A 24,823-nucleotide genomic window follows, 5' to 3' on the forward strand; every position below is an offset into this window, starting at 1 on the left:
TCTTATCTTATCTTATCTTATCTTATCTTATCTTATCTTATCTTATCTTACCTTACCTTACCTTACCTTACCTTATCTTATCTTATCTTATCTTAGGATGATAAGTGAGGTTAAATACTTACAAAAGGTCTAAGGGACTTGACTCTTCATGTATTCTGCTGATAGGACGCTAAAGGATAGACTGTTGTGTAGAGAAGGGGTGGGATTAAATAAGTTATAGTTCCTCCCAGTCCTTTTCAAATGTGCAAATGAAGTCATGTATATGTATAAGTTTTGTTTTTGTTTTTTTGTTTTCTTCCATGACTTCTTACTACCTGTTTTATTTCTAAGGACTAAGAAAGATTACTTTGTCTTGTTGCATATTCGAAAAAAACTAAACTAAAAAATGTTATCTCATCTCATCTCATCTCATCTCATCTCATCTCATCTCATCTCATCTTATCTTATCTTAAGACCACATGACTCTAACATAGAGACAGAACCTGACAACCTCTCAAATTTAACTTGGTATTGATGTTTGATAGAACATGATGTTGAGACACAGGGACATTGGGCCTGTTTTTACTGTATCATTTATTGAACATATATGCGTCTGTTACTCACTCCATATAAATTTTTGATGAGAATCCCAATCAAATCATGCCGACATTCCAAATAAAGCAAATAAAATATTAATAAGTTTAAAAATCACTGATTATATAATGTAGAAGGAGACACCAGTCACAGTAGGTCATGGTTCCATTTAGGTCTCAGCATCGATTGTGTTTGAGGTTAAAGCGGCATGCAGCCAAACTACATTTGTACCTTGTGATTCCTTCCACACCTGTCGTTCCTTACTCTAGAAGACAGAAATATGCTGCAAATAACAGCTGGTTTTACCTGTTAGACGTCAACACACAGACAAAAGAGGAGTCTCATGTTATTTTTACACTCATTGAAACAGGTTTTTTACAATCTACATATGACAACTGTGTCATATACTTACTGGAACTGATTATAAAGACATAGGTGGTAAAAAAAATAAAAAATAAAAATGCAGACTTTCATGAGTGGAAGTACAGGTACATGTTTAAAAATAGAATGTGGTAGAAGGAGTAGAACTGACTCAAGTGAAAGTAGGACTTGAAGGTCATTTTGGTCGGTTGTTTGAGTTCAAAGCTACATGTTATTTATTATTTTAACCTGATTCTACTCATTTATTCTCATCTTATTTGTGTGTATTTTCTTCACTCATTATTGGCAAAAGAAGTGTGTTTTCCTGTTTCATCTTTTACATGATAATTGCCAGATAGATAGATAGATAGATAGATAGATAGATAGATAGATAGATAGATAGATAGATAGATAGATAGATAGATAGATAGATAGATAGATAGATAGATAGATAGATAGATAGATGTTGTTTTGTGAATAGTTGTATATAGTTTTAAATTGTCCATTGAACATGTTCGTCCATCATATTGTGACACTAGATTGTTTTGTAAATAGATGTTTGTTATTTGCTAAACTGGTGTAAAGCAAGGATGTCAAACTCATTTTCTTTCAAGTTTCACTTTCAGTCTAATTTGATCTCAAACAGGCTGAACCAGTAAAGTAATAACATAATAACATACAAGTAATGACAACTCCAAGTTTTTCTTTTTGTTATGTTGGAAAAAATAACACTACATTTGGAAAATATTTACATTCACAAATTATCCAAACAAGATGTGAAAAACCTGAAAAAAAAGACATTTCTTAAGAAAAATTAGTGCAATTTTTACAATATTACACTTCATCTTATCATTTACACATGTGCATTACAGATCATATCTACAAAGGCATAAAACATTTAGTAACAGTCCGAATATTGTTAAAATTACATTTAATTTTTTTTTTTAGACATTTCAGGTTCTTCATGTGTGTTCAGGTTATTCACATTTTATTGTTAAAAATAGTTTGTAAATGTAAATATTTTCATTATTTAATGATATTTTTTTGCACTAAAACAAAGAGAAAAATTTGGAGATATTATTTATAGGTTATTACTCCACCTCCAAGGGGTATTGTTTTTGGTTCAGTGTGTTTGTTTGTTTGTTCGTTTGTTTGTTTACACTTCAGCAGCAAAACTATTGGTTAAATTCATACCAAATTTGATTTATAGATTGCCAATGAGTAGGAATAGATCTCATTACATTTTGGGAAAAGTAGATCAAAGTTTTCATTTATTTAATGAATTAAAAAAAAAAAAAATTCCCCCATTTACTCAATAATGGGGGAAATTTCACATGTCTGTAGCAGCAAAACCATTGGTTGAATTCATACCAAACTGACGTCATAGATTGCCAGTGACCCAGAGTAGATCTCGTTACATTTTGGGAACAGTAGGTCAAAATGAAAATTTTTAGTGAATTTTTTAAGTCTTCCCATTTACATATAATAGGTGAAATATGTGCGAGGGGGGGGGTTTGTTGTGACTGGCACCACTTGGTATGATATTATTTTACTTGAGATCACAGTCGGATCATATGTGGAACCTGAACTAAAATGAGTTCGATACCCTTGACTGTTCATATGTTCAGTATAATTTGGGCCGGATCGGACCCATTGGCGGCCCAGTTTTGGCCCAGGCGCCACATGTTTGCCTCCTGTGGTGTACAGGATCTTCCTGCTCTTACAGTAAAAGCCTCCTCATCCTTATCTGATGTGGCTGGTGCTACTGAGCTGCACTCGAGGCTGCAGATCTGAGTTTCCTCACAGAAGCTGCACCTGGTGTGTGTTTGCAACCTCAGATACAATGAAATGAAGAAGTGAGAGAAGACGAGCAGCAGATCGGTGCAGGTCCGAGCTAACTGTGTCAAGTTTCTGCTGAAACAGTGTGGTTTTGTGTGAGCGCTCGTGCACATGGCTTCTGCACCGAGAGAGAGGGGGCTTGAACGCTGGTCGGCGATGATTTATCTTTAACCCAAAAAAGAGGAAGAAGCATTATTTATGAGGCAGAGACCATTAAACAAATGCACAAACATGGAGGGTGGGTGTCACTCAGAGTTTTGTCTGTGGTAATAAAACAGTACAGCAATAAAATATATGTCTTAAACCCATGTGATGAACGACCTGTTGCAGAAATAAACCACAGAACCCCACATGTGGTAGAAGTTCTGTTGTTAGGTCCATTTCAGACGTTTGTTCTAAACTGGGTCATTTACAGATGAACTAAATGTCTTTGTAGCTGACAAGCCTTTAACCCTTTCATGCATAAATTGGTATTAAACTACTGATATTTTTGACATATTTAATTGGATTTATTCAGTATCTTATTTCTGTATTCATTGTAGTGGATTCAGTTTAACATGTAACAGGCTAGTATTATTTTTTTAAGTATAAACACACCCATAAAGTTTATATACAGAACATATTACTGCTTTAACCCATAAAGACCCAAATATCCACTGGTGACTGAAAGCATCTACTGAACTAAACTGTTCAATAACTGTTGATCCATTAATCCTATCAATACATGTAAATAATTGGTGTAAAATACAGTTTGTCATCTTTTCATGGTCATCAGATATGACCCATTTGGATGTTCAGAGGCTCAGTAGTTACCGTGGAAACACAGTCATCTTCTACAACATTGATTCACCAGTAAAACCCAGGCGTTTTTACGATCAGTTAATGATATATTTGACTGAAAAAGTCACTTTTTCTTAAGCTTTCTCTGTTTTTGATATAACAATCCATAATCCATATTTCATACTGTTTTCTTCTGGTCACAGATACAGGTCACTAAACTGGAAAAAGTTAAATTCAGCAAAAGTTTCTTTCCAAATGCAATAACACAACTGAACAAAACATTAAATAGACTGTAATGTGTTAGTTTGATATGTGGGATAGATTATATGGTGTGGAATTATTGTCTTTGCTATTTTGGGCAGTATGTGGTGTGGAATTGCTGTTTTTTTTTTTTAAAGTTTGTGTTATGTTCGAGTGTTGTTATCTAGTGTCACAATATGATGGACAACATCTATCTATCTATCTATCTATCTATCTATCTATCTATCTATCTATCTATCTATCTATCTATCTATCTATCTATCTATCTATCTATCTATCTATCTATCTATCTATCTATCTATCTATCTATCTATCTATCTATCTATCTGTCTATCTATCTATCTATCTATCTATCAAACCCTCAAATGTAATCTGATTAAAGTACATGATTAGTGAATTAAATATAGGAAAATATATGATTTTGACCAAAAAAAAAATTTAAAATGCAGAGGATAATATTATGATAAATGGTGATAAATCACTTAAGAATGGTGAAAAATAAATTTGGGAATGGCCACTAAAGCAGCACAGGGATTATGGGTTGAGAAAAACATTTAATTCAAAATCATTTCAGCGTACACAGGAAAAATTATTGAACATTTTTTCCAGAGTCAAAAGTATTTTCCTTAAAAAGAGTAAATTTGGCTCTATATTGAGTAAATTTAGCTGTATATTGAGTAAATTTAGCTCTATATTTAGTAAATTTTGCTCTATATTGAATAAATTTGGCTCTATATTGAGTAAATTTAGCTCTATATTTAGTAAATTTTGCTCATATTGAATAAATTTGGCTCTATATTGAGTGTGGAGAGTTCTACCCAAAGAGGAACTTTTACTCTTTTTAGAGATGGACCCAATGTTATCTGATTAGAGTAAAATTTTCTTCAGTTTGAGTAAATTTTACTCTATTTAGCCTAAGTGTCCAGTGTGGTGAATGTCATGAATTAGTGATTATATTCTGGGAAACTTCCGTCACTGACACTAAATGTTAGACAGTGTTCAACCTCTGTCCATGCTGGTAGTTAAAGGGTACCTGTGGGGAAGTTTCATTACTAGTTATTTCAGAAGATCACATATAATGCTAGTGGTTCTGTCAGGTAACTTCCCTTATAGTCTGTTGTCAATTACACATGAGAACTGAGTCACTGCTCCGTCAGTCATTCATGGTCAGACATGTTTCCTTCTTCATGGGCTGTTCCAGCACCAGTACTGATGCAGACTCGTTGTATTATCTGATCTGTATTATCTGTGATGGACTGGACACTGACCCTGTACAGCACAGATGACTCATTATCAGCCAGTACTGGGTCGTGGACCTAGGACTGGGGTGTAATTTGTTGGGGGGGGGGGGATCAACCCCCCCCTCTGGTTTTTACATCCCTACTTCTGCTCAACAAATTTCATCCTGGGGGGGAACAACCAACCAATGTAAATAACAGACAGGTTGTGACAGTTTTCTTCCACCTCTGTCCTACATTACTGACACTAACGTTCACCTGAACCAAACTGTCGGCAGTCTCAGAATTTGCGAATGTCCCCATGCACTGGGGTGCTATAAAGGGGGGGTAAACGTGACCAATTCATGGGGCCCAGCATTTGTGTGTCCAGTGGATACAGGTTAGAAGTTGTGAAAATTTCATGTAAGATCCACTGTATAACAGAGGAATCGAACTGGGAGTTGGACATTGAAAGTATGTAAAGTTTCACTTTCGTTTCAGGCCAGCATGAATTATGTTAGCTATGGACCGTACCCCCACATATATAAGTGGTGCCCCCCCACACACACACACTCCGTCAACAAAAAACAAAACAAAAACATCCCCCCCTCTGGTGTTTTGACAAATTGCACCCTGTGTAGAACACTAGTGGAGTACAAAGCTTACAGCTGCACAAACAAGTGCGAACATGTGCTTTTCACTCAACCTTACTCACTGACTGCTGCTTGTTTACTTGCACTCCATCACCTAGAATCAATAACAGGTCCATCCCTTCCGGCCGGCAGTAGCTGCTCCCATAGGTTCTGCCCCCGTATAAAATCCACATAAGAACAAGTGGTTCCAGACACAACAAACCCCGCCCCTCGCACATATTGTAGGTTCTTTTGGCATCGATCCAGCTGATGTCATCATGTCTATATATATGCTAATGTCAGCATATCAGTTGCCTCCATGTATGTGCCAAGGTTGAAGTAAACTGAAAAAAAATGGATGTTTTTATAGACATGTGAAATTTCACCCATTATAAGTAAATGGGAGAAAAAAATATTTTAAAAATTCATAAAAGTTTGAACTTTGACCTACTTTTCCTAAAAGGTAATGACAAAAGGTCCAGTGTGGTGCATTTATGGTGACTTTTTTTTTTTTTTACTGAATTTGTTTCTCTCTTGCTTATAAGTAAAACACAAAGCACAGTTAATGTCGTAAGCTTGACCAGTACAGGTTCTGGTTAATGGTTTTGAGGTTTCCGAAGCAGAAACTGGTTAATGACATTATGACCAAGTAGGTTTTTCATTAAAAACAGACCACAGTGATGATGAAGATCTGGAGATGGTTTCTTTTTACCTTTTACACTTTACTTTTTTCACATTTAAGCAAGATGAAAATTTGGAGTTGTCATTATTAGGTGTTAAGATATTAGATTATTAGGTATACCCCCGCCCACCCCAGAAGGTGTCCGTCCATCTGTCTGTCCGTTCATCCATCCAAGATTTTTGTCCAACCCATATCTCTGACACTACTCACCTGATTCTCTTCTACAGGGTTTCTGCAGGTCATTAAAAAGCATTAAGCCATTAAATAGATTTTGTGAAAATTAAGGCCTTAAATAGCGTTAAAAAGCATTAAATTCATTGTCCAGAGGCATTAAAAATTGAAATACTCTAATAGTTGTTATTCACTTTTTATTTTGATTACATAAACATTTAATAATTTTAATCGGAGGTATAGTGTGATGATTGACAGGCGGAACCCTTTAATTAGCTATTGTATAGTCACAACACTGGATGCGTGGAATGCAACGTGCTGTGAGCGTGTTCATGCTGTAGTTAAAGAGCGGAGGAAATCTTAGTAAATGTCGGAAAAATGGGGAAATGCAAGTTTCAGCAGAAGTGAAGGAGGAGGAACTATTCAGAGCCTGGTTAAAGCCTGTTGAAGGTAAACCATCATAAAACTATATATAAAACTGTATCTGCAGGTGGACATGGACATTAAATGTGTTTAAAGTGGCATTAAAAGCATTAAATTAGATTTGCTCATACCTGCAGAAACCATGTTCTAATTCAACACACATGTTCTGTATGACTAGTAGAAGTGCAGTGCTCAATTTAATGGCTGAATTCAATTTTTTATTATTATTAGTTTTATTTATTTTTTTTATTTTTTTTTACAAATGTTTTAAAATTTCAACTTAGAATATTTGTCCAATTGATTCCTCAGACACTATTCATCCCATTTCTTCCACACATTGTTTTTTTTACATGTGCCTTTCTCTCAATTTTTGCTTTTTTGATTGTTTGTTTGTTTTTACAAATTTTTGAAAAGTTTTTGAAAAGATTGAAAGTTAAGACTCAAAGTTAAACCCTGGGTAGGCAGGGTATCAGTGAGTAGGAGAGGCAAAGTGTTGTGCAACCGGATGCGGTATTAGTAAGCCCCGCCTACTTTTTCAGTTGTTTTTTTTTTTCACAGTTATTTTTTATTGAATTTTTTTTTTACAGCAGCAGTGCAAAAAAAGTCTAAACAATAGGATTTTTTTTTTTTTCGTATACAGAACAGAACATATACAAAACACACATACAACAAAACAAAAACAAAACAAAAAAAATCCCAAAGTACAAAAAAAAATCATACTTTTTCTGTTATGGTATTATTTGACCTGACATCATATTGGTCTGTACGTGGCCCCTGAACTAAAATGATATTGACACCAGTGAGTGTTGATATCTTCAGTGTAATTCTTCCGTGTCATAAATTCATCCCGTGGGCCGGATCGGAGCCTTTGGTGGATGGTTTTGGCCCACGGGTCATATGTTTGTAATAACAGAGGTCGGATGAAGGAAAGACCACTCTGCAGAAATATACGATGTAAACAAGAGGATGGAAATGTGGCCGTGGTCGTCTTCTTCCGCTGTGACGTCCAACTCTTGGTGCTTGTTGTCAGTTGTTGGTTGAACTTCACCTTCAGGGCGTCTTTCCTCTCGGTGACCTCTGTCATGATCAAATGGAGTTTCCACTGCCACTGCTGTTGTTTTATTCAACCGCTGAAGGTGTTTTTTCTTCATATGTGACTTCGATAAACGGCGCTGGGATGAGTCCTGAGGCTCGTTATCGCTCACGGTACCAGAGGTGTTTTTATACTAATGTCCAACGGTTCATGGATGAGTCGACTTATGACTAAACCATGTCAGAAACACATCAAACAGACATCAAACACACACACAGACTCATGTTTAAGCATGAATGACATTTATACCATACAAAAAAAGGATGTAATAAACTTAGAGCAGTGTAATATTCTCCTGAGACCCAGGAAAGATAAAGTTTTGGGTTTTTTTTTTTTTTTTTTTTTTTACATTAAATAATAAATCATGCAGCTGTTTTTTCATATTTTTCTGAAGTAAAGCTGTGAAACTCCAGAGGATAAAAATGTATTGCTGGGTTTCAGGAGGATATGGCTTAAAAATTAAATCTTCTTTTTTTCCCCAGTGTTATGGACAGTTTATAATTTTAATCAGTTGATTTCAGGCTGAACAAACTGAAGACAAAAAGTGATTCATAATATTCAAAATACATTAAGTTTATCCAATGAACCTTTTTATTCAGGGTTCATTGTGATAAATGTAAATATTGATCAGCAGGAGCCATAATGTCAATTGCTGAAAATATCACTTTTTTTGAGGAAAAAAAAAAAAAAATCTTGTTTTTTTTCTGTTTCAAGATACAATTTATTAACAATACCCAATAAATAATACAGTGTTGGGACTACATTACTGTTTACTAATAGCATTCTGCCTGAAAATGAGATTTTTTTCAGTTTTGTTAAAAAAAATACTATTCTTCAGATGTGAGGTTCAATATGAGATTAGTGTCAAAATGACAAAAAGTGTTTAAAATACTAAAATTAATAAAGTTTTCCTGAAAGTGTAAAAAAAAAAAAAAAAAAAAAAAAAGTTCAATTAATTGGTGTGTAATAGGAATGTGACAGGAACATATAAGTTTATATTTGTGAGAAGAAGAAAATGTATGTGTTATGTGTATATTGTAAATATTGTGAAAGTGAAACATGTTTCCAATAATTATCTATAAAAATTATCTATGAAACCTTTGTTATGGCTGTGTAAACATTACAACAGGTCACACCATCAGAAGAATCCTCATTATGTGATTTCAATATTTTTAAAGTTGTTTTCATATAGTAAAACCTCTAAAAATTAATGAAATTAACTGAATAATCTAATTAAATTTTGTCAAAGAGACCAATTTAAAAGTGAATTACAGGTATATTTTAGGCAAACTACAATTTTTCACTGTCAGAACAATGAACAGTATAATAAAAAATAAAACAGTTTAGGAGAATTTTATTTAGTTTTGCAAAGTTTAAATGAAGTATGTTTTAGAAGTTAATGAGGAATTTAAGCTAACATTTGTCTTAGCCTCAGGACAGAAACTGACCGGATAAAGCTACATTTAGTCATAAATTCAGTGTTATTTTGGTTGTCGGGACAGTGAAAAGATGAACAAAAACTGTAAGTGAATTTTATTCTGTTTTATGAAGTTTAAATGAAGTATACTAACGTTAGCAAGCAAATTAAGCTAACGTAGGCTTTCATTTTCATAAATGAGACAAATTCAGAAGGTGTGGTTGGTGAATTAAATAATTATTTTGAAGTAAAAGAGTGAAAAGACAAAGAGGACAGTTTATGTGAATTATATATTCTGTCTGTTGAGGTTAAATGAAATGGTTTTACAAGTTATGCTAAGCTAACGTTAGCTATATAAGCTAATGTTTTAGTTTGAAGACAGAAACTGAATCCTAATGTGTTTTAGTTTCATTTAGATGTTGTAAATTGTTGGAAAAATGGGAAGTTTAATGCGGTTTTAGTGTGTTTAAGCCTGTTTGAGCTGAGTTTTAATTAAATGTTGGCTTAAAAATGCAGTTAAGTTGGTTTTTTCATGAGGAAACTTCGGTAATATGGTTGTATTTTTCTATTTATTTAGTTGTTGAATGCTTCCTGTAATATTGTGAGATCGTTTTATTTGTTAGACTCAAAATTCTCAACACTTGATGCTTGTGAATGTATTGTAAGTTGGATTTTAATAATAACCAGAGATTGTACAGTCTAATAGTGATGTATTTCTATTGTATATTACTGCATTATACTCATACTCCATTGCATTTCAGAGGTATAATAATAATACAGGGTGGGGAAGCAAAATTTACAATGAATATTTAGTTGTTTTTTCTCAGCAGGCACTACGTCAATTGTTTTGAAACCAAACATATATTGATGTCATAATCATACCTAACACTATTATCCATACCTTTTCAGAAACTTTTGCCCATATGAGTAATCAGGAAAGCAAACGTCAAAGAGTGTGTGATTTGCTGAATGCACTCGTCACACCAAAGGAAATTTCAAAAATAGTTGGAGTGTCCATAAAGACTGTTTATAATGGAAAGAAGAGAATGACTATGAGCAAAACTATTACCAGAAAGTCTGGAAGATACTATTAAAGAAGAATGGGAGAAGTTGTCACCCCAATATTTGAGGAACACTTGCGCAAGTTTCAGGAAGCGTGTGAAGGCAGTTATTGAGAAAGAAGGAGGACACATAGAATAAAAACATTTTCTATTATGTACATTTTCTTGTGGCAAATAAATTCTCATGACTTTCAATAAACTAATTGGTCATACACTGTCTTTCAATCCCTGCCTCAAAATATTGTAAATTTTGCTTCCCCACCTTTAATAATAATAATAATAATAATAATAATAATAATGCTAAAATTTGTAGAAATGTAGCAAAATAAAATGTGAACCATATCTGCTCTGTGTTGAAGTCAATACATAATTCCACTTTTCTGAATTATAACTTTGTAAAGGCTTATTTTCAGAAATAACCACTGATTTTGCATTTTACGTGGTAGTGGAGTTCAGTGTACACTTATAAAAGAACAAACCCGATGATAAAACGTGGAAAATCCCAGTCAAATATACAGTATACGATCTTACATGAGATGAGATCGAGGTGTATTTTCTGCTTCACTTTAACGGTAAATATTTCTAAAGTGTTTGACTGTGCGCTGTAATTTCTACCTGAATGCATGACTAAACATTCTCAGAATTAGACAGTTTTAATCCCAGTGCTGAGTTTGTTTTCTAAATGAGGTGAACTGGGTTATTTTGATGCTGAAGGGACTGAGTTCTAACCGTGTACACTGAGAAAAACACGTCCCTGTGATGTTTCAGAGGCTGATCTGTGGCGACATGTGTTGAGCTATGACCACTTCACTGACTGGAAGCACGTCTGTTTTGTCCAATAAGCTCCTCCCATAACACAGCGTTTAATCTGTTAATATTAACCCTTAAAGACCCAGTGTTACTTCAGCAGCAGTTCTCAAAGGAAATACTCTCTCTATTTAACCTTTCAGAGAGAGGAATTGAAGTTTGGCAGGTTTTGACTACATAAGGCACTCAGAATGTACATCAGTAAGAGATGTAGGATGTTGAACATGAACTGTGAACTGGAACAAACTGAACAACAACAGGAATTTGAGTTTGGGCCCACTAGTTTTTGTTTGGGGCTTTTTTTTAGCTGCTTTTTGGCATCTGATTAAACTCCAAAAAGCAGTTACACAGTCAAAACTCAGTAAAAACACAATTAACCCTTTAGTGTCAGTTCCCAGATGGATTTTTCTCTATATTTAATGATTGAATGAATGTTTATTTCAGTTAAATACAAAATACAAAACACATACATATTAAAAAAAAACCCAACAAAACAAAACATCTACATATTAAAAAAAACAAACATAAAACTAACACATTTTGTAACTGAAAAAGGAAGAAGCTGAAGCCGGAGGCTTATTTCTGCTTCTCCTATTTACATCCTTAGTCCATGTCCACACCTTAAGTTGCAGCAGATAAATACTTAAACTTAAATTATGCTACATTCAGTGTAATAAGTTATTTTGTAATCATATTACTTTCATAGCCCTTCATAATTTGACCAACTAAATTCTTTTTGAAACTCAACAGTGAGCTACACAACTTCACTTCATCCTTCAGTTCGTTCCATAGCTTGACACCAATAACTGAAACACTGTGATATTTAACATTTGTTCTTACTTTACATTTTTCAAACGCAAACATCCCTCTTAAATTATAATGTCCTTCTCTTAACTTAAAAATATTCTGAATACAAAAAGGAATGTGTTTACTTTTAACGCGAAACATAAATTCCATTGTTTTTAAATATACAATGTCAAGAAATTTTAGTAAACCAGATTCTACAAAAAGTAGATTACTTGATTGGAGATAACCAGCTTTGTTTATGACTCTAATAGCTTTTTTTTGGAGTTTAATTATTGGGTCTAAATTAGTCTTATACACATTGCCCCATATTTCCACACAGTATGACATATATGGCATTACAAGTGAACAATACAACATATCCAAACATTTTTTGCATTTTTAGCATTTCTTAAGTGATTTATCACCATTTATTATAATATTGTCCTCTGTTTTTTGCATTTTTTCAGTCAAAATCACTCAGTTTTCTATATTTAAGTCACTGATCATGCAGATGTTCATTAAAACTTAGATTAAAGTTAAGGGTTATTATATCAAAAACAGAGAAAACTGAAGAAAATGTGACTTTTTCCAGTTAAATCTATCATTAACTGAACATAAACCCAGTGTCCATCCTCTGTTATCGATCCAACTTCATTGGTTTTACTGGTGAATCAATGTTGCAGAAGATGACGGTGTTTCCATGGTAACTATGGAGGCTCTGAACGTCCAAATGGGTCATATCTGATGACCATGAAAAGATGACAAACTGTATTTTACATGAATTATTCACATGCATTTTTTTGATTAGTGGATCAACAGATATTAATCATTTTAGATCAGCGGATGTTTGGGTCTTTATGGGTTAAATAGATGAAAAAAATGGCTTTACAATGGACAAGGATGTACATATTCAATCATATTATGTTGTATGTTTTAGATCAGGGTTGTCAAACTCAATTTAGTTCAGGTTCTGCATTCAGTCCAATATGATCTGAAGTGGGTCGGATCAGTAAAACAATAACATAATAACCTATAAATAATGACAACTCCAAACGTTTATCAGTGTTTTAGAGTGAAAAAAACTAAAATTCCTAAAAATGTGAAAAACATGAACAACCGGAAATTTCTACTGCAATTATTGTAATATTATGTCTCAGTTTATCATTCACACATGTGCATTACAACTTACAGATTACAGTGAATCTACAAATACACAAAACCTTTAGTAACAGGCAGAATATTGTTAAAATTGAACTTACTTTTCTTTTGACATTTCAGGTTGTTCATATTTGTTTAGGTTGGCCACATTTTATTTTAGTTTGTAAATATAAATTGTCTTGTAATTTTACTTTTTAACACTAAAACAAAGACAAAACTTGTCATTATTTGTAGGTTATTATGATAGTATTTAACTGGTCTGACCCATTTTAGATCATATTGGTCTGTATGTAAAATGGATAAATGATTTTAACGTCGTTCATTGTTAATTTTTCCATTTCATAAATTCCTCAGATCGTTTGGTGGGTTGTTTCTGGTCCATGGGTCGTATATTTAACACCTTAGATGCTAGTTCGTTTTAGGGACTTTCTAGAAGGAAGTAATGAGTAGAAATCCAAACAATGAAGTCAGAGTGTGACCTGGACACTAAAAACATCTGCGAGAGTGACTGTGGTTTTTTTCTTTTTCTGTAAAAGCAGAAACCGAATGTCAACCCTGTCCATTAAACCACAAAAGTGAAAAACATTAGATCTATTTTAGACTGAAGTCTCAAGGTGTGAGATAAGGCAATGTGGATATTTACCAGTGGAAAGTGGTTTTAGTGAACGGTCCGTGTGAGGCCGGTTTGTGGAAGTGAAGCTAAAGGTTTTATTAATGTTGAATAAGGAAGGTGTTGAAGACAAAAGTGTCTCGAATGAATGTGTGGACGTCTCCGACATGACCAGGGGTGTCAAACATACGGTCCGTGGGCCAAAACCAGCCACCAAATTATCCAATCAGGCCCTTCAGTACAAAAATTACACTTAAAATCATTTTAGCTCAGGTTTCACACACAGACCAATATCATCTCAAGTAAAAAAAGTTGCATAATAACTTATAAATGATGACAACTCCAAATATTCTACTTGGTTTAATGGAAAAAAGTCAAATAACATAAAATTTTTTACATTTATAGACCATCATTTCACGACAACAAACAAATATAAACAACCTGAAATGTCTTCAGAAAAATAAGTGTGATTTTATCAATATTCTGCCTGTTACTAAATGTTTTCTGCATTTGTAGATCCACTGTGATCTGTACCTGTGACATAATATTGTTGGAATTTCACTTTTTTTTTCTTGAGAAATTTCAGATTGATCAGGTTATTCACATTTTCATAATGTAATTTTATTTTCCACACTTCAAAAAGAACATTTTGGATTATCAGATTAACTAAAACAGGTCAAAACACCCTCTATAAGTAATAAGAGCTAGAATAGTTTTCCAACGACTATTTGAGACATCTCCACCTTTTATACATTAAAAAAGAGTTAAAAAAAAAAAAAAAAAAAAGAAGGTTAAACTCTAATCAAACCTGTGAACACCTGTGATGTCTGATCAGCATTTCATTTCCTTCTCAATAGTTATTCTTCTTGAGAGTTTTATACTGTATGCCTTGTATGGTGTACACTTGTATATAGTAATGTGTTATATATACTGTATTGTCTTATTTGTTATGTTTAGTTTGTCTTTAAATGTTGAGGACTGTAGATGGAAAATAGCTTCCCACTAAATCCAGCATATTTGTATTATTATTATGATTATTAAATTTTATTATAACCTTTATTTAACCAGGATATAGCTCATTAAGATTAAAAATATCTTTTTCAAGAGTGTCCTGCCCAAGACGTGTTGTGAAATCTCCACCTTTTCCACATTTAAAAAAGAGCTAAAAAAAAAAATAAAAAGGTTAAAATCTAATCAAACCTGTGAACACCTGTGATGTCTGACCAGCATTTCATTTTCATCTCAGTAGTTATTCTTCTTGGCAGTTTCATATTGTATTTATTATATTAATAATGTATTGTATGATGTACACTTTCATATAGTAATGTGTTGTATACACTGTACTGTCTTGTTTGTATGTTTACTTTGTCTTGAAATGTTGAGGACTTTGGATGGAAAATAGCTTCCAGCTAAATAAAGCATATTATTATTATTATTATTATTATTATTATTATTATTATTATTATTATTATTATTATTATTACATTTATTTAACCAGGAAAAAGCTCACTGAGATTAAAAATATTTTTATAAGAGTGTCCTGGCCAAGACAGCAACAATAGCAGAAGTTACACAAAATAGAAATCTCAGCTATACAGCCACACTAAAAATATACATTAAAAAAAAAAATTTAAAAAAAAAAAAAAAAAAAAAAAAAAAAAAATATATATATATATATATATTATATATATATATATACATAAAATGCAATAAAAGGCAGAACTAAAACCTTATATTTACACAAAGTAATGTTTTTAGTACTGGCTGTTCATTAATATGCATGGACGTCATCAAAAAAAAAAAAAAAAATACAAAAAATAATTCATAGGTTATTATGTTATTATTTAACTGGTCTATGTGTGGAACCTGAACTAAAATGAGTTTGACGCCCCTGGTCTAGAGTTTCCACTGTCACATTTTAAAGTCTAAACCTTAGGCTTACTTTCGATGCAGCAACGATACAATTAAAAGTATCTTCCGGTGACGTTCGTTTGGTGCCGGTTTGAATTTTTCCATTTAACAGAACAGGAGCGGGTGCTTTAACAGCAGAGGTGACCACTGCTTAGCTTCTTAAAAACAGGACACGTTGTTCTTAAAAAGCTAAGGACATATAAATTTGACATCAGTCTGACTCGTGACCTTCTGCAGAACTACCAACCCTGCACATCCACCTGCTGACTGGAGTATTTTTAGCATCAGAGAACCCGGTCATGTTTTCCATCTCCACTGTACTACCTGTCCACCGACTACTGTTCTCATTTTCAGGACGGATGAATGTCAGTGGGTATTTCCTCCGAGCGGAGTGGGTGGGCTTCAGCTTCGTGGTGAACTACAGTCTGCTCTGCTGCAGGAGAGGCTTTTGACTCTTTCATTCTCAGAACTGCTTTGTTTCTGTTTCTATTGTGGTCACCTGTCAGTCAGACTGAGTGGGCGGAGACTGTGATGAGTTTTTCCTTGAATGTTTGGTGCTATTTTCTACCTGTTGACATGTAGTGCACAAAACCGCTGAAGGTAAAGATTTAAAAGAGAAAAAGACAAGAATGAAGTTTAGAAAGACGATGAAAGATGAAGCAGTGAATGTGGTCACAGTGGGATTTGCACCGTCATCATTGTGTTTATTTGAACCATATTTGGACAAGATGGTGGATCTGGAGTAGAGTGATCTAAGCCCCAAAACAAATCCACTAGCCCCTTCTCCACCAGCATTACCAGGAACTTTTATTACCAGGAATTTATTTACCTGTGTTTGCATTTCCACCTCAAAGGAGTTTACTTTGAAATGTCAAACACTGTTAGGAAAAGCAGTTATGAAACGGACAGTTTATTTCTTATATGTATAATAATTTTGCATTTTTGTGCAGGATTGTTTAGAATTTCTTTTGACATATGTAAGATTTGTTAAGTTACTTTGACGAACTGACATGTGACTTTGAGATCAGTAGAAAAAGACAGAGTAAGAGGGTGGGAGTATGTAAGTTGTATTTCATCCCACTCCTTTTCAAATTTTTTTTAGTTTTATTTATTTTTTTACTTTCCTTGTTGTTTTTGGTTTGTTTTTTTAATATTCGGAATTAAAAAATAAGAAAGAAAGAAAGAAAGAAAGAAAGAAAGAAAAGTTAATGAAAAATGTATGCAAATCAGGCTTGTAAATCAGGTTGAATTTCTTTTGAGCGTATTCGGTAAATATGTTCAACAATGTCCAAGCTCTTTTGAGCATATTTGCCAAATAAACTCTCTTTTTCAACAAAATTAGCGACAAAATACACAAACAAACAAAAAAAAATAGCAGCGAAATGAACAAATATAACAATGAAACAAACAAAAACACATTCACAATGTTAGAAACGAAACAAACCAATATGAACAAAATTAGAAACAATAAAGAAATTAAGCAACAAAATGAATATAGTGACCAAAGTCATCTACAAAATGGGTCAAAAACTCCAAACAAACTTAGCAACAAAATATATATACATATATATATATTTTTTTTTTTTACAAAATTAGCAATGAACCACATAAAAAATTAACATTTGCAATGAAACAAATGAAAATGAGCAAAATAAGCAACAAAATAAACAAAAATGGAAAGAATTTGAGGCAAAATGAATAAAATAACAATGAAACAAACAAAAATTAACAATATTAGAAACTAAACTAACAAATACTTACAAAAGTAGCGACAAGTAAAAAACTAAGCAACAAAATGGATATAGACTAATGACTAAAATCAACTACAAAATGGAACAAAAACTCCAAACAAAATTAGCAATAAAACAAAAAAATTACAAAATTAGCACTGAACCAAATACAAAATTAGTATAATTTCACCAAATCAGGATGCTAACACTTAGCATTAGCTCATTTTTTACCCCTCAGTTTCCCACAGCTCCACCTCTTTTGTCCAAATATGGTCACTTGCGGCTCCAAAAAGCCAACATTGCAACAAATCTGAAACATCATGGCTCCTCTGTTCACTTATTACATACTTATATGGCTGAAACTAAACAAACTAGCATGAACTTAATGAAAACACCAGATAGTGATCAACTGCATCATGTTAAACACCAACAAACAATGTATGAACTTATTAATTAGCGTTAGCTGCTCATATTAGCATGCTAGCTGACAGACCAAATAAAGGAACAGAGGCAAAGAGGAGACATTTAGATGAGACTTTCGATCTGTTGTTGATTCATGGAACAAAAAGCCTTTTTTTAATTCAATAAACTACAGCTCAGAAAGTCTGGAGCCCACACGGCAAAAACAGATGACTTATTCTTCACCGTCACTATTATTAGGGGGAACGCTTAAAAACTCATCTCTGTACAGATATTTTAACATGGGGGTCTGTGGGTTTTTACCAACGTTAGCCTCTGACACTGATTTTCGTTGGTAACCACAGTCTTAATGATGGGCTTCAGTTCTCGATGCGTCATATAGATATGAAACCACCATGTCCTCGTGTTCTTCTGCCTTTGTCTTTATGTTTGATGTTCGATTGGTGTCAGACGTGCTCAGTATTGACAGATTTTAGACCTGTATCTTTCATCTTGTCTGTATAACATTTGAGGCTTTGATCTGATTTGTGAAATGCCATAAAATTAACATTGAATTGAATCAAAATAATTACTGAAATACCAACACCCATTTATAATCCTGTACCAGTAATCATCATTTTTGAACTGATATTGGACAAAAAACATCAAAGAATTATTTTAAAATTGACTATTTTTTTGCAGTTTTGTTGCAGTTTTATATCAGTTTGCATTTTACTACAGAAAAAGCAGAGCTATGACTGACATTGGTTTGTTTTCGGTGGAATATACGTAAATTGGCTTGTATTTATATTTATTTTACACCTCTGACAATCTTACCGCCGTAGATCAGAGTCGTTTTGGGAACATTTTGATTAATTATGGAGTTTCCAGTGAGATGAACCAGCCCCCGTTGGTCTTTTTACATCAATATGAGACTAATTGTGGTACAAAATACTTAGCGTTTTATTGTTTGTCACCTTGTCTCTCGCTGTCGGTGTTGTTTACATTGAACTTTAACAGACTTTCAGTGAGACGGTTTGAACTGCAGGTTAAAAGTCTGTTTTAAGAGGCTGTTGATTTCCTGTTTGCTGTTTATTTAGGCTTGATTAGTCATGGTTAAAGTCTTCTAAATAATAAAATACACTTCATTAGTTTAAAGTAGTCCAGTACATACATCTATGAACTATTAAATTCCTGAGATTTGCATATTTGACACTATGATTATGCTGGTTTGGTTTAGCTGTGTTTGTATTTATAGAATGTGTTAAAAGGTGCCTGAGAGTGAAGTGACTCCACCCTCTGGTATCACACCTTTAAAGGTCATCATGGTTGAGCTGGTTTGTGTTAAGAACTGAGGGGAGAACATTTTGGTGGATCCTCAGCTTTAGAGATGTTTAGATATTAAAACTTAACCCATAAAAACCCAAACATGCACCATCTACCAAAATCATCTTCTGATTTAAACTGTCCAATCCCTGTTGATCCACTTATCCATGTAAATAAGTGTAAAATGCAGTTTTTCATCTTTTCATGGTCATCACATATGACCTATTTGGAAAGGCTCAAAGGCTCCGTAGTTACCATGGAAACATAGTCATCTTCTACAACCAGTAAAACCCATGGAGTTGGATCAATGACAGTGGTTGTAGATGCTTATTTTTCTGTTCAGCTGTTGTTATCTTTGCTTAGAAAGTCTCATTTTTTCCAGTTTTCTTTGTTTTTTAACATAATAACCTTCAACTTTAACCCATAAAGACCCAAACATCCACCATTTACCAAAAGCATCTACTGATCTAAACTGTTGATTCACTAATCCTATCGATACATGTAAATAATTGATGTGAAATGCAGTTTATCATCTTTTCATGGTCATCAGATGTGACCCATTTGGATGTTCGGAGACTCTGTAGTTACCGTGGAAACATCATAATCTTCTACAGCATTGATTCACCAGTAAAACCCATGGAGTTGGATCAATGACGGTGGTCCATCCACTGGGTTTGTGTTCAGTTAATGAGAGATTTAACTGAAAAAGTCACTTTTTCTTCAGTTTTCTCTATTTTTAATATAATAATCCTCAACTTTACTCCAAGCTTGAATGAACATCTACATGATCAGTGAATTAAATGTTGGAAAATACCTGATTTTCACTGAAAAAAACACAAAATACAGAAGATAATATTACAATAAATGGTGATAAACCACTTAACCCTGTAAAGCCTGAACCATTAAATCACTGACAGAAAATTCCAGTTCTTTGAAACTGGAGCCTTTATTGGTCTTTCTGAACAACCAAATAAAAAATTTTTTTTCAACAATCAATTTCCATGCATTTTTTAAAATTCACGTGACTCTAGTTGCGGAAAAAGGTCTTTCCATTGTAGTTTTGTGCGATACCCCATTTGCACTACACTAGAAAAAAACACCTCTTGCCAGCACAAAAACTTTTAATCGAAAAACAAGAGTTTTGGCGAAATTGTCATTTTTTACATTAAGTAAATTATATATATAGTTCAAGTTATATTTGCGGAATTTGAGGGTCAATGGAAAAGCAACTACTGGAACTGATGTTGTCACTGTCTTTAAATGTGAATGTGTGTGGAAATTACCAAAAATAGTCACTTCCTGATGAAGGGTTAAGAACAGATGTGCTGGTAGATTCTTTGTGAGTGGGTTGAGGAATGGATTGTCCTCATACTGATTGATTGATTGATTGATTGACTGATTGATTGATTGACTGATTGATTAATTGACTGATTGATTTATTGGTTGATATCTTTATTTCGATCACTGTAAATGACAATTTAAAAACAGAAATGCAAATAAATGATAATCAAGAGAATGAGAACAAAACAAAACACTAACTTAAAACTGCAGTGTTTAAGCCTCTAAATTTACATGAGTGAAAAGGAGTAGGAAGCAAAGTTATAATAGTTTTGGATTTTTCATTATAGTTTAGTTTTATTTAGTTTTGACTTTTTTTTCTCTAATTCAGTTAGTTATGATTAGTTTTTAGAGCAGGTTTGCTTGTTTTTATTAGTTTTAATTATTTTCTAAATGCTTAGTTTTAGGGTTTTTTTTATATCTTTTATCTTCTTCACCGTCGTATTCACATAAATCCCGTACAGGACTCTGCTGCTTTCTCCCAACTTTAGTCTCCATGTTTCCTGGTAGAGTGGGGACCAGAAGACAACAAAACGACAAGTGACGAGAAGTGACGGACCGTTAAATATCATATGGTGCCACCAGCTAAAATTGCTTGAGGGAAATAAATTGATTTTATATCAATCCGACATTGACAAAGACGAAAACAAAGGGAATTTTATCCGGAATTTTTATACATTTTAGTTAGTTTTGTAAACACACAATACATTTTCCATTAGTTATCAATTTTTTCTTTTAATTATAGTTTTTATTTATTTCAGTTAACGAAACTGTTTTTACAGTTCTAGTTATCGTCATTTCGTTAGTTTTCGTTAACGATAATAACCTTGGTAGGAAGAAGTATAAACTGATCTAATCTTCAAACCTTTCCATACGCACTGAAAACAACACTATCCCAAATTTATCAGCAATTCTAAAACATGTACATTTAGTCACTCGTCCATATTACAACACATTCACCAACACATTGCAAAATTGATATCCAAATAACAAACAGCTTATGGAGATTATATATCAGTGTACCTCTGGAAAATCATTTCTTTATGCCTCTTTTTAAACACAATCATACTGGAAATTTGCTTGGGTCTGCACTCAATCAACTCCCCTAACAGTGATACAGAAGCTTTTCAATGCTGTACGCACGCTTCTGACCTTTAGATTCAAATTTTCCCTTAAATTATAACCCCCCTCTCTTTCATAAAACATTTTTTGAATGTTTTCGGTAGCAATTTATTCCTTGCTTTGTATAGTAATTGAGCGGTTTTATGTTCCACTGAGTCAAAAAAATTTTTAGAGTTGTGGATTTTAGAAAGAAGTCATTTGTGTGAACCTGAAAATCAGTATTATGAATGATTCTGATTGCTCTGTTTTACAGAATGAAAAGTGTACCATGTTCTGGTGTTAGCGTTCGTGTGCTAAATGCTGCAGTGATGTTTTCACTCCACTGATCTGAACAGCCAACATGCAAATGAAGCCCTGCATAAAAAAAAAAAAAAACAGAAACCCAACTCACACTCTGCACAGAACCAGAGTGAAGGAGGAAACAGGGGAAACTCTGGTGCTTTTTATCAACAGCTTTCAGTCCGTCATGGTGGAGGTGTCGCTCTGCAGATACAACTACTGTCACCACAACACAAACAGTTACACTATATGGACAAAAGTACTGGGACGCATCATGTCTACAACTGTAAGATGTCCTGTTCATGAGGATTTGGATAAGAACATCAGTATTTCCTTAAAGTTTAACGGGAGGGTTGTCTTTCTAAGTGAGATGTGAAGAAAGTAGATGGTTAGTTGAGGTAGAAAATTATTATTTACAGTCAGAGCATGAAAAATATTTAGGAAATTTAGAGGTAGAATATTTAAAATCATAGTCGTGGATTAAAAACAAAAACAAAATTAGCCTAATATTGAGAGAAATTAACCCAAACTGAGCTAGTGCTACTTTGGTGTCAGTTCCCAAATGAATTTCCCTCTAGATTTAACCTTTCTTACATGATTTATCACCATTTATTATAATATTATCGTCTGTATTTTGCGTTTTTTTAGTGCAAATCTTGTATTTTCCTGATCTTGTAGATGTTCATGGAAGCTCAGATTAACCCATAAGGACCCAGTGTGACTTGTATAGCAGTTTCCAAATGAATTTTTCTCTCTATTTAACCATGTATTGATAGGATTAGTGGATCAACAGTTTAGATCAGTAGATGCTTGGTCAATGGTGGATGTTTGGGTCTTTATGGGTTAAAGTTGAGGATTATTATGTTAAAAAAGCAAAGAAAACTGGGGGGAAAAAAAAAAAAAAAATAATAATAATAATAATAAACTTTATTTGTATAGCACCTTTCATACAGAAATTGTAGCCCAAAGTGCTTCACATTGATTGAAAAAAATACAATATTAAAATACATTTAGATTTGATTAGAAATACAATAAAATAAAAATAAATATAAAAACAGCGCACATTAAAATATTTGATTATGCATAGAATTTTTGAAGTGCAAGAAATAAGATGAAATGTGAGAGAAATACAATAAAAAAATGACTTTCTAAGCAAAGATAATAAATGAACACAAAAATAAGCATCTACAACCACTGTCATTAATCCAACTCCATGGGTTTTACTGGCGAAACAATGTTATAGAAGATGACGGTGTTTCCATGGTAACTACAGAGCCCCTGAAGGTCCAAATGGGTCACATCTGATGACCATGAAAAGACGATAAACTGCATTTTAAACCAATTATTTACATGTATTGATAGGATTAATGGATCAACAGGTATTAAACGGTTCAGGTCAGTAAGTGGTTTTAGTCGCCAGTTGCTGTTTAGGTCTTTATGGGTTAAGTAAAAACTGTCTCTGAGACCTTTTGGAAGCAAAGATAACAATGTAAACCAAACTAAGCAATACAACATAATGATATTTATCCCAATATAAAACTATATTCTGACATTTATGTTACTGTTTTGTATCCCAGACCCCTGTTAGAAAAGAAACACCTGAATTCAACGTGTCCACATACTTTTGTCCACATAGTGTATTATATTCAGTTGATATCATTCAGATTTGTGTTGTGAAAGGCTGCCTTGTGTTTCTCTATGCAGGAAAAACCCACAGAATTTGCACATGTAATCCCTTTATTTCCATCAGATGCACTTTTTGTTTCCCCTTCTAATCAATGAAAGTTTTTGAAGTAGCAAAGAATAAAAACATCCACTTATAACGGCAGGATTCTGTGACAGTAGAACAATATATCACTGTATCTGTCCGGTTTTATTCTCCAACTGCTGTCGTTAAACATCTGACCACCTGAGTTAGTGTAACGCTGCTAACCTGTGCTTTTGTTTTTGTGTTTTCAGGCACGAAACAAGCAGAATGGAGAGCTGGCAGCCATCAAGGTCATCAAAATGGAACCAGGTGTGAATTCTTTTACCCACTAACTACAGTATATGGACAAAAGTATGTGGACACGTTGAATCCAGGTGTTTGTTTCAGAAGTCATAATATAGTTTTATATTGAGATAAATATCATTGTATGGCATTGGTTAGTTTGAAAATGCCTCAGAGATGGTTTTTACTTAATTTCTCTCAACATTGACTTTGTTTTTTGTTTTTTATCTATGACTATGATTTTAAATGTTCTACTTCTAAATTTCTAAAATATTTTTCATACTCTGACTGTAAATTATAATTTTCTACCACAACTAACCATCTACTTCATCTTCACATGTCACTGAGGAAGAAAAATCTCCCATTAAATTTTAAGAAAATATTGATTTTGTTTGGTTTTTTTTTAATCTCAAATCATCATGAACAGGACATCTTACAGCTGTAGAAGTGATGTGTCCCAATACTTTTGTCCATATAGTTTATAAGCAGTAATATTTCCTTAAAAGTAAAGATGTACAACATTTAAAATCATTGCCATGGATAAAGAAAAAAAAAATGAAGAAAAAAAAAAAGACGTTTATAAAGAAACACCTGAATTCAACATGTCTGAAAACTTTTGAACAACCTGAAATTTCTTATGGAAAATACATGCAATTTTAACGATTATTATTATTATGCCTCAGCTTATCATTTATGTATGTGGATTACAGATGACAGTGGATCTATAAAGGCACACAACATTTAGTAACAGGCAGAATAGTGTTCAAATTTAGCCGTTTGGAGTTTGCAGTTGTCATTAATTATCGGTTATTCTGCTGTTATTTTGTTGGTCTGACCCACTTGTGACCCTCCCCATTA

At 33.3% G+C, this 24,823-nt stretch overlaps 1 protein-coding gene across 4 annotated transcripts in view; it reads left to right on the top strand.

The window, feature by feature from the left end:
• map4k1 (mitogen-activated protein kinase kinase kinase kinase 1) overlaps positions 1 to 24,823 on the top strand; it is a 77,925-nt gene that overhangs the window by 15,916 nt on the left and 37,186 nt on the right. For all 4 annotated transcript variants that reach the window (XM_030152991.1, XM_030152992.1, XM_030152990.1 and 1 more), the window contains exon 2: positions 23,935 to 23,992. In XM_030152991.1, coding sequence (XP_030008851.1) covers positions 23,935 to 23,992 — 58 coding nt within the window. The remainder of the gene's footprint in view (positions 1 to 23,934; positions 23,993 to 24,823) is intronic.

This window comes from Sphaeramia orbicularis, chromosome 13 (genome assembly GCF_902148855.1).
Source record: "Sphaeramia orbicularis chromosome 13, fSphaOr1.1, whole genome shotgun sequence".
NCBI classification, from domain to species: Eukaryota; Metazoa; Chordata; class Actinopteri; order Kurtiformes; family Apogonidae; genus Sphaeramia; species Sphaeramia orbicularis.